The sequence below is a fragment of the Bubalus kerabau genome, chromosome 12 (genome assembly GCF_029407905.1).
Source record: "Bubalus kerabau isolate K-KA32 ecotype Philippines breed swamp buffalo chromosome 12, PCC_UOA_SB_1v2, whole genome shotgun sequence".
Taxonomy (NCBI): Eukaryota; Metazoa; Chordata; class Mammalia; order Artiodactyla; family Bovidae; genus Bubalus; species Bubalus kerabau.
The window spans coordinates 77,300,543-77,312,218 of record NC_073635.1 but is presented as its reverse complement, the minus strand read 5'-3'; the positions used below and the strand labels follow the sequence as shown (position 1 = coordinate 77,312,218).

Here is an 11,676-nt window from a genome sequence, read left to right as displayed (position 1 = left end):
ATCATGTTTCAGTAACTTGGAGAGACCCAGATTCCCTATAGTGCAAAAGAGTAAGGGGGGAGAAAGGAATGGCCCACGAGCAATCCCTAAACTAGTTATCCCAGCTGCTGCTTCTATTTACCATATATTGTAATATATACAATAAATTTACTCTCTTCTGAATAGAAAAAGGATCATTCCTGACTAGGAGCCAGAATCTTGAGGCTCCACCTCTGCCCAGTTAAATAAAACTGAATATTTTGACTTACTGAGTCATACCTACTGGAAAAACAGTTAACTCTGCTCCAAGGCTTTGGCATTGAACTGGATGTACTAAATTCAAGAGTTTTGGGAAAAAAAAAAAAAAAGAGTTTTGGGGGTCAGACAGTCCTTGATTGAAAGTGAGTTTCAATCACAGCTGATAATGATTTTGGCTGATAATGACAAGAGCAACTATCACTTTTCTATGCATTTTCACCTGTTTTTTCTCTAAACTAGCTCTTCTGAAAACTTTAATGAGCACAGATATCACGTGAGGTTCCTGTTACGCCAGGGGTTTGGATTCAATAGGGTTGAGGTGGGGCCTGGGATCCTGCATTTCTAATGAGCTCACAGGTGATGCTGACGCTTCAAGTATGTGGACCACTTTTGAAGACGAAGGCTTTTGCACAGCTCCCAGACAGCAGAATCAGCATTACCTGGGAACTTGATGGGTATGAGATGCGGATTATCAGACCCCCGCACCAGACCTACTGAATCAGAAACACTGGGATGAGACCCAGCACCTTGTGTTTTAGCAAGCCCTCCAAGTGATGTCACTGTTTTTCGAACACACTCGAAACACCTGGCAGGAAGGCCGGGTAAAATACTATTTATTGAAGACCGAATCTCACCCCCGGATAGTCCCCTGTAACTGGTGCGTGTTGTGGTCTGGGGAAACGGGCTGTCTAAAAGCTCTACCAGGTGACTCAGATATGCAATAAAACTTGAGAACCCCACGAGGGAGGTATTTAACTTTTGGAAGACCTTCTTTTTCGCCTATGTAAAGAAAGCCTTTTTTCCACGCTGATTCCTGCCTTCGCGTCCAGATTTTGCCATCTTCAGCCACACTTAGTCGGCCAAAATCCCACTTCAGTCTCCCCTCCCGGTGTCCCACATCCTCGGGCCGAGAGCCTGAGGTCCCGGTGGCGGGACCGCCAGGGTACCAGCCAAGCTCCGCACTCCGGCGCCGCCTTGCACGTACGTGGCCCAGGGGTCCGCCCTCGGGGGCTCCCGGGACAGCGGCGGAGCGCTCGGCGCATGCGCTCGGCACCCGCCAGGCCCCGGCCCGTGTAACGGACTCGCGCTCCCCCCACCGGAAGTGGGCGGTCGCGCGACGGGAGGAGCCGGCTGTAGCGTGGCGGCTGTGGGCTGAAGGCGCCGGGTCTGAGGGGCTCGCGCTTCCCTGTCCGCACCATGGCAAAGGCCGCCGGCGTAGTGCGGCTGCTCCTGGGCTTCACGGCGCTCTGGCTCTCGCTGCTCGGAGCCCGGACGGCCTCCGCGTCCAAGGCGGTGACGGCCCACTTGGCCGCCAAGTGGCCGGAGACCCCGCTGCTGCTGGAGGCCAGGTGAGGGAGTGCGGGCCGGACCCTCCGCCGAGCCCGCGCGGAGGGAGGGTGCGGCGGGGCTGTGGGCGCCCCGGGACCTCGACGACGCCTCGGACGCCTGACCTTCAGAGCATCACCTCCTCCTCTTGGTACCCTGGGCGCCGCACTCACTTGCGGCTCCTTTTCCCCTCCATTCCTTCTTTGCCTCACCCACGGGTTTGAAAATTTTTAATTCCTTTGGATTTTCTTAGCATTTACGTGAGAGAAAAGGAAGACTGGGAGGTGGACTGTGGCGTTTAGTGCAAGCTCTGCAATTGATGGAGGCAGTTCTAGTTTTTAGGAACCGGTAGTTGAAGCACCTAATTTCATACGATGGCTTTCTATGGAGAAGAGAGCGTCCCAAAGCTCTGACTTCTTTCTGAATCTCCTCAGTTGGAGTTAGTGCATAAGGTATCATGTACCTTATGTGGAGAAACAAAACTGGGAGATAATGAATTTTAATCTTAGTATTCCAGTAGCTAAACAAAATTTGAATTTTCTTTTTCCTTTTTTAACCGGCATGAAGTTTTGTTGGCATGAAGTTTTAATGCCAGTTGCTTTTGTATTAATACTGCACCAGAGCCATAGCTTTTGGTTCCAAAGAGTCTTCATCACCTCCGTGAAGTTGCATATATAAGATACGAAAACAGATTTTTTTTTTAATTGAGCTATAATTTATGTAAGGTATTAGTTTCAGGTGTGCAACATAATGATTTGATGATGTGTTCACATAGTGTGCAATTATCACCATGGACATAAGTCCAGTTAATATCTGTCAGCACACATAATTACAAAGGTTTCTTTTCTTGTGATGAGAACTTTTAGGATCTCTCTTGGCAGCTTTCCAATATGCAGTTCTTTAACTATAGTCACCATGCTGTATGTTACATCCCCATGACCGATTATTTATATTGTAGCCAAAAATTTGCACCTTTTGACCACCTTCACTCGTTTCTCCCACCTCCCTGCTTCTGGCACCCAATCTGTTCCCTGTATAGGAGCTCATTTCCTTACTGTGTTATGTTTGTTTTAAGATTTCATAGGGTATTTGTCTCTGACTTATTTCACTGAGCAAAATTCCCTCAGGTCTGTCCAAGTTCTCACAAATAGCAGTATTTTCTTTCTTTATGGCTGAATAATACTCGTCTGTGTGTGTGTGTACATTTTCTGCACTCTCCAACAGCCCCAAATGCTTCTCCAGTGTCCCGCACAGTTTCCCTGATAAGGGGAACTGACCACTGCTTCAGGTCCCCCACCCTCCCATGTGCAGGTACAGTCCTGCTCACTCTCCTTTTTCCCACTTCTCCTTTCATCCTGCCGAATTTTGCATGGATCTGTATATTCCTTTCTAGTGGTCAGGGACTCTTGCCCACTCTCAGCTGATGTTCTGCAAGACCTTCTGTGTCTGAAGGGGTATTCCTGATACATCCATGGAGAGAGATGCACTCCATGTTCACATGCTCCTCTGCCATCTTCCTGTCTCTACATTTTCTGTATTCATTTATCATTCAGTGGATTCTTAGGTTGTTAACATATCTTGGCCATTGTAAATAATGCTGCACTGAACATAGGACTGCCTGTATTTTAGTTACAGTGTTTTCACCCAGAATTGGAATTGCTGGATCATATGATAGTTTGTAAAAAAAATTTTTTTTAATTTTATCTTATTTTTTAACTTTACAATATTGTATTGGTTTTGCCATATATCAAAGTGAATCCGCCACAGGTATACATGTGTTCCCCATCCTGAACCCTCCTCCCTCCTCCCTCCCCATACCCTCCCTCTGGGTCTTCCCAGTGCACCAGCCCCAAGCATCCAGTATCGTGCATCGAACCTGGACTGGCGACTCGTTTCATATATGATATTATACATATTTCAATGCCATTCTCCCAAATCATCCCACCCTCTCCCTCTGCCACAGAGTCCAAAAGACTGTTCTATACATCAGTGTCTCTTTTGCTGTCTCATATACAGGGTTATTGTTACCATCTTTCTAAATTCCATATATATGCGTTAGTATACTGTATTGGTGTTTTTCTTTCTGGCTTACTTCACTCTGTATAATAGGCTCCAGTTTCATCCACCTCATTAGAACTGATTCAAATGTATTCTTTTTAATGGCTGAGTTTGTAAAAATTTTTGATGAACCTCCAAACTGTTTTCCATAGTGGCCTTATCTGTTTACATAACCAGCAAGGGTGCACATGGATTTCTTTTTCTCCACAGCCTCACCACACTTGTTATCTTGTCTTTTATATTTATATGATATATATATATATATAATTTTATTTATTTTTGGCTCTACTAAGTCTTTATTGCTGCATGGGCTTTTCTCTAGTTCCTAGGCTCTAGAGCACAGGCTTAATAGCTGTAGTGCACGGGCTTAGTTGCTCTGCGGCACGTGGGATCTTCCCAGATCAGTGATTGAACTGATGTCTCCTGCATTGGTAGATGGATTCTTTACCACTGAGCCACCGGGCAAGCCCATCTCTTTGTTTTTTTTTGTTGCTGTTGTTGTTGTGTATGGCCTTTATTATGTTGAGGAGAGAGAGGCTGCCCACTCCAGTATTCTTGGTCTTCCATGGTGGCTTAGACTTTAAAGAATCTGCCTGCAATGCGGAAGACCTGGGTTCAGTCCCTGGTTTGGGAAAATCCCCTGGAGGAGAGCTTGGCAACCCACTCCACTTTTCTTGCCTGGAGAATCCCCATGGACAGAGGAGCCTGGCAGGCTACAATCCATGGGCTCGCAAAGGGTCAGACATGACTGAGCAACTAAGCACAGCACATGTTGAGGACATTCCCTCTATACCCATTTTTAGTTTTTTCATCTTGATACTGATTTTTTTCAAATGCTTTTTTTGGTGTGTGTCTATTGACCACCTCATGCAAAGAGTTGACTCATTGGAAAAGACTCTGATGCTAGGAGGGATTGGGGCAGGAGGAGAAGGGGATGACAGAGGATGAGATGGCTGGATGGCATCATTGACTCGATGGACGTGAGTCTGAGTGAACTCCGGGAGTTGGTGATGGACAGGGAGGCCTGGCGTGCTGCGATTCATGGGGTCGCAAAGAGTCGGACACGACTGAGCGACTGATCTGATCTGATCTGATCGGGATGATCATGTGATTTTTATCTTTAATTTGTTAATGTGGTATTTCACATTTGTATATTTGTGGGTATTAAACCATCCTTGCCTCCCTGGAATAGCTTGATTATGGTGTATGATCCTTTTAATGTATTTAATTTGCTAATATTTTGTTGAAGATTTTTGCATTTCTGTTCAGCAGGAATGTTGACCTTTAATTTTCTTGTGTCCTTTTCTGGTTTTGGTATCAGAATAATGCTGGTCTTATAAAACAAGTTTGAGAGTGTTTTATTTTGAAAGAGTTTGAGGATTGATATTCTTTATTTTATTTTTTAAGTTTATTTTTAATCGAAGGATAATTGCTATACAATATTGTGTTGGTTTCTGTCACACATGTTTGGTAGAATTCAACAATGAAGCTATCTGGTTCTGGACTTTTGTTTATTGGGAAGCTTTTGATTACAGATTCAGTCTCCTTACTAATAATAAGTCTGTTTGGATTTTTCTATTTCATGGGTCAGTCTTGATAAGTTGTATGTTTCTAGAAGTTTATTCATTTCTTCTAGGCTGCCCAGTTTGTTGTTGTTTAATTGTTCATAGTCTCTTGTGATCCATTAAATTTCTGTGGTATAGATACATCTGTATAGATGTTACAATATATAGATATTTAGATGTAGTATAGAAATTACAATAAAACAGTTTTTATTAAACAAAATATTCTAGTTTAAAATATGTCCTATTCCTCTACCTTTTCCCCAGTTTCTTCCATACTTTGCATGGATATGGTCTCACACTCAGTTCCAAATCAGTCTAACTTCTTCCAGTATTAGACTGGCAGTTGGAGTGTTTCAATTTCTACTTGCCTCAAGAGTCTGAGAACTGGAACTCCCATAGGATGCTCTAAGGAGCATCCCTGGGTTCTTCACAGTCTAGTCCCACTCTGATGTACCAACCCCATAACTTGTAGTGGGTTGAAAGATGGCTTCCAAAAAGATATGTCCACATCCTAACCCCTGGAACCTGTGAATGTTACCTCATTTGGAAAACGGCTCTTTGACAATGTAATTAAGGGTCTTAAAACATGATTCTTATGGATCTGGATGGGTGCTAAGTCCAATACGCTTATAAGATACATAAGAGAAGACACAGGAAGAGGAGGACATATGAATAGAGACAGAGATAGGATTGATGTAGCCACAAACCAAGGACCACCTTAAGCTTTCAGAACCTGGAAGGTTCTCCCCTAGAGCCTTTGGAGGGAGCATAGCCCTACCAATACCTTGATTTTGGACTTCTCCAGAACTGTGAGACAATAAGTTTCTGTTGTTTTAAGTCACCAAATTTTTGATAATTTATTACAGCAGCAATAGGAAACTGATTTGATTTTGTACCTTGAAGTAGGGTACTGCTGTAACAAATACCTAAAAATGTAGAATTATCTGTTGAATCTGACAGAAGCTGGAAGAGTTTTGAGAGGCAAAAACCTAGATTTTCTAGTGGTAGAAAAAGCCCAGATTGCCTTGAGGAGACTGTTGGCAGAAATATAGAATACTGGAGTGGGTTGCCATGCCTCCCTCCAGGGGATCTTACCAACCCAGGGATGGAACCCAGGTTGCCCACATTGCATGCAGATTCTTTACCATCTAAGCCACCAGGGAAGCCCAGGAATGCTGGATAGCCCAAGAATACTGGTGGCCTATCCCTTCTCCAGGGGATCTTCCTGACCGAGGAATCAAACCAGGGTCTCCTGCATTGAAGGTAGATTCTTACCAGCTGAGCTACCAGGGAGGCCCTAAGACATTTATAATTTAGTACTATTTGCTAGGGATGTTTATAGGCTGGTGAGATTAAATTTTTCAACACATATACCATAACTTAAACATTTAAACCGTATTTATTCCACTGGTGTTGCTCTTACTGAAAATATTTTTTGAAATAACACTTATAATTACTGTCCAGCTCTTTAGTATGTGTAAAATCATCCTCTACGGAAATTTTTTTTTATCTATGTTAGAATAGATAAAATTCTTTTGGGAAGAAACCTTGTTATTTGGTGCTAAAGAGTCGGACACGACTGAATGACTGATCTGATCTGATCTGATTATATAAAACAAGTAAACAAACTGGAAATACCAGAATTTTGAATTTTTTTTTCCTTTTAAAAATTTTCACCAAAGTAATAACTTACATTTTTGGAAGGTGAGATGCTGATTTAGATGGTCTATCAAGGATATTTTCTCCTCTAAGAGTAGTGACTGGCAAATTGCCCATGAAAGTAATTCAAGAAGCGTTCTCAAAGTGTTAGAGCAGTGGTATAGCGAAGGAGTAATTGTAAGGGAATACTTGAGTAAGGTGATTACTTTGAAGGATCATACTCATATGTATAAATTCTGACATATGGAAGAAGTGTTTTTCCCATAGTTGCACAATATATGAGCATTGTCAATAGTGTTTGGTCAAGTCAGTTAAATAATAAGTGTTGTGCTCTACTTTTGTAAAGGTTTTGTACCATCACTTTTTGGTCACATCTATTTAGTGTTTCCCATAGTTTCCTTCCTTTTAGCCTTTTTGTGTGTTTGTTTGCCTGTTTTAATGCCATTGAGTTGGACACCATTAATAACAAGGGTTGCCTTGAAGTTAGTGCTTTAAATTCATATACCTGTCATGTTTAGTATGTTGATGAATTAATCAGTTTTCTCACCTCCTTTTCTGCCTTTACTGATCATCTCAGACTTACAAGAATTAGCTAACTTTGCATGTGTCTTGAATCTCCTCAATACTTACCATTTATATTAATCATTAGGTTTACTGAGGCTAAAAAAAAGATAAGGTGGGCGATAGCAGAATCTGTACCGTCTGTTTGGTTATATCTTTTCTAGTTTAAATAGTTAGATCTACTTGTTTTTGGTGTCTTGCACTTTGTTCTAAACAAGACTGAATAACCTTTCACTTATTTCACTATTTCCAAAAGGCTTTACATTGCTTTGGCTAATTTTTCTTACCTATGCTCTTTGGATAAATGGCAGTTTTTGGGGGGTTTCCAGGTCAAAGACCTAATGCAGTGTATCAATTTTCTGTTAATTTTTTGATTAAGATATTTTCTGTTTGAAATAAGATTGTCTACACAAATACGTAGCTAAATAAAAATAATAATATTGCTTTCTAAAGATGTTTATAAGACCAGGTTTTGTTTGTGAAAAATAGGCTATTTTTTACCTTTTTTACTTTTATATAACACTGTCTGTATTGCCATTAAATTATACCTCTCAGGGCATTACACATGTGTGCATGCTAAGTCAGTACAGTCGTGTCCAACTCTTTGCAGCCCCATGGACCATAGCCCACCAGGCTCCTCTGTCCATGAGATTTTCCAGGCAAGGATACTGTAGTGGGTTGCCATTTCCTTCTCCAGGGGATCTTCCTGACCCAGGGATCAAACCCTATATTGCCATTAAGTTATACTTCTCAGGGCATTTCACATAGAGGACAAAATAAGTTATCCATTTTTTACCTAATAAAGAGGAAAAACCAAAAGTAATTTGTCATATAGTCTTTTCTAGTTACGATTATATGCCTATAGTTTAGAATGAAAACTCAGGTAAGAATCATCAATGTGTTCTCTTTTTGCATTATAGTAGATGGAAATCGATAACTTTAGTTTTGGGAGTTTTGGTTTTTACCAGAAGCTGTAATTTGGCTCTGAAATACATTTTATAGTATCAAAATCACTTTTTATTTTCTAGCTATTAACTGATTACTTTTATTTTTAATAGTGAATTTATAGCAGAAGAAAGTAATGAAAAATTTTGGCAGTTTTTGGAAACTGTACAAGAATTAGCAATTTATAAGCAAACAGGTAGGTGATGTACATATTTCAGCTTTCCAGATACATATTTTTGTGCCTATGTTAGACATGTTTATTGTTTTTAATGGTAATGTTTAAGTGTGTATACTTAATTAGGCTAGTAAATCTGAATATTAACTTTGAAGATATTTTAATGGAAACTATTCCAATCATCCATTTCCGAACGTATAAGGTTTTAATACTTTATTATAAGAAAACTTTTATAATTAGCGGCGTTTGGCTATTACATTATAATCAAGAAATAGAAATTGTTGAATTATGGTTTTCTTTTTACCTAGATTTCTTTGAAATAGTATTAGTTTTGCATGTAATAATAGTGAAATAATTTTTTTTTGCCATAATACTTTTACTCCTGAACTCTTAAAACAGATTTTTAATTTTTGCCCTTAACAAGTCAGATAACCTGTATACTTTCATTTCATAATTTAGAAAATGGAGTTAATCATTCCTGCTTTTTATACCTATACACACACACACACACATATACACATACATACATAGTTTTAGAATGAACACGTGTTTATTACTGTGTTTCTTAGGGAATATCAGATGCTGAAATTAGATTTTAGCAGTGGAGGCTGAAAGGTTAATTATTGTTATAAGGAAAGGTTAAAGAAAAAGATTAGTTTACTGTCTCTACAGAGAATAGAATAAATGATGTTAACATTAAAACCCTCAAGAGGAATTTTCTCACCTTTTAAGCATAGAGAAAACTTCATAGTAGGATGATTAAGTAGTTTAGGATTTTATTCCTGAGTGTAAATGTAAGATGAACAATGGTTTTGAATGTTTTAAGTGTTCATTTACTAGAGCTTGTTTGGCTTAAGTGGCCTTTAAGTTCAACAATTTTATGATTTTATAAGATAGGGTTAAGATAAAGAGAACAGACATACCTTTAATATTGTAAACTGAAATTATTTTCAAAAACAAGTAATTTACTCTTTGAAAAAACTTACTAAAAACCTTCATTATTCGATAATCATTATTTGAATCATGAGAGACAGTATGCACTGCTTTAGATACTGAGAATGCAAACATGAATAAATGTGATCTGTGTTCTCCAAACCTGTAATATGATGGAAACAGCAGAACCGCTACATGTACTAGTAAGTGATCACAGCTTTACTAGGAATGGATACGTGTAACATGGAAATATGTAAAGAGGGGCCTGGTCAGTATTTCAGAGAACATGACAACCTTTCCAGTGGTAAGGGCTGGAGTTGAGTTTGGATGACAGGATTTAGTGAAATCATAGGGAAAGGAAAACAAGCAGAAGAGACAACAGGAGTAGATTGCAAGGAGAAACTATGACCACTTAGAAGTCTACTTGTAAAGCAATGGGAGATTGTTGGTTTTGTATTTATACCAGTTGAGCTATTTCAAATCCTAAAAGATGGTGCTATGAAAGTGCTGCACTCAATTTGCCAGCAAATTTGGAAAACTCAGCACTGGCCACAGGACTGGAAAAGGTCAGTTTTCATTGCAATCCAAAGAAAGGCAATGCCAAAGAATGCTCAAACTACCACACAATTGTACTCATCTGACGTGCTAGTCAGGTCAGGAAGCAACAGTTAGAACTGGACATGGAACAACAGACTGGTTCCAACCAGAAAAAGGAGTTCATCAAGGCTGTAATTGTCACCCTGTTTATTTAACTTATATGCAGAGTACATCATGAGAAGCGCTGGACTGGAAGAAACACAAACTGGAATCAAGATTTCTGGGAGAAATATCAATAACCTCAGATATGCAGATGACACCACCCTTATGGCAGAAAGTGAAGAGGAACTCAAAAGTCTCTTGATGAAAGTGGAGAGTGAAAAAGTTGGCTTAAAGCTCAACATTCAGAAAACGAAGATCATGGCATCCGGTCCCACCACTTCATGGGAAATAGATGGGGAAACAGTGGAAACAGTGTCAGACTTTATTTTTCTGGGCTTCAAAATCACTGCAGAGGGTGACTGCAGCCATGAAATTAAAAGACGCTTACTCCTTGGAAGGAAAGTTATGACCAACCTAGATAGCATATTCAAAAGCAGAGACATTAGTTTGCCAACAAAGGTCCGTCTAGTCAAGGCTATGGATTTTCCTGTGGTTATGTATGGATGTGAGAGTTGGACTGTGAAGAAGGCTGAGCGCCGAAGAATGGATGCTTTTGAACTGTGGTGTCGGAGAAGACTCTTGAGAGTCCCTTGGACTGCAAGGAGATGCAACCAGTCCATTCTGCAGGAGATCAGCCCTGGGATTTCTTTGGAAGGAATGATGCTAAAGCTGAAACTCCAGTACTTTGGCCACCTCATGCGAAGAGTTGACTCATTGGAAAAGACTCTGATGCTGGGAGGGATTGGGGGCAGGAGGAGAAGGGGACAACAGAGGATGAGATGGCTGGATGGCATCACTGACTCGATGGATGTGAGTCTGGGTGAACTCTGGGAGTTGGTGATGGACAGGGAGGCCTTGAGTGCTGCGATTCATGGGGTCGCAAAGAGTCGGACACGACTGAGCGACTGATCTGATCTGATCTGACATGCTAGTAAAGTAATGCTCAAAATTCTCAAAGCCAGACTTCAACAGTACATGAACTGTGAACTTCCACGTGTTCAAGCTGGTTTTAAAAAGGCAGAGGAACCAGAGATCAAATTTCCTACATCCGTTGGATTATCGAAAAAGCAAGAGAGTTCCAGAAAAACATCTATTTATGCCTTATTGACTATGCCAAGCCCTTTGACTGTGTGGATCACCACAAACTGTGAAAAATTCTGAAAGAGATGGGAATACCAGACCACCTGACCTGCCTCTTGAGAAATCTGTATGCAGGTCAGGAAGGAGCAGTTAGAACTGGACATGGAACAACAGACTGGTTCCACATAGGAAAAGAAGTATGTCAAGGCTGTATATTGTCACCCTGCTTATTGAACTTCTATGCAGAGTATATCATGAGAAACACTTCGGCTGAATGAAGCACAAGCTGAAATCAAAATTTCTGGGAGAAATATGCAGATGATATCAGATGAAATATGCAGAAATATCAGATATGCAGATGACACCACCCTTATGGCAGAAAGCAAAGAAGAACTAAAGAGCCTCTTGATGAAAGTGAAAGAGGAGAGTGAAAAAGTT

At 40.5% G+C, this 11,676-nt stretch overlaps 1 protein-coding gene across 5 annotated transcripts in view; it reads left to right on the top strand.

Annotated features, from left to right (window-relative positions):
- The first annotated feature begins 553 nt into the window (after positions 1 to 553).
- Positions 554 to 11,676, top strand: part of UGGT2 (UDP-glucose glycoprotein glucosyltransferase 2) — a 156,298-nt gene continuing 145,175 nt past the window's right edge. For 2 of the 5 annotated variants that reach the window (XM_055542856.1, XM_055542855.1), the window contains exons 1-2: positions 1,428 to 1,586; positions 8,465 to 8,547. In XM_055542856.1, coding sequence (XP_055398831.1) covers positions 1,435 to 1,586; positions 8,465 to 8,547 — 235 coding nt within the window. In that variant the 5' untranslated portion in view covers positions 1,428 to 1,434. Of the gene's footprint in view, positions 986 to 1,427; positions 1,587 to 8,464; positions 8,548 to 11,676 lie in introns of those variants that run through there. The other 3 variants (XM_055542858.1, XM_055542857.1, XM_055542859.1) reach the window with 3 other exon arrangements.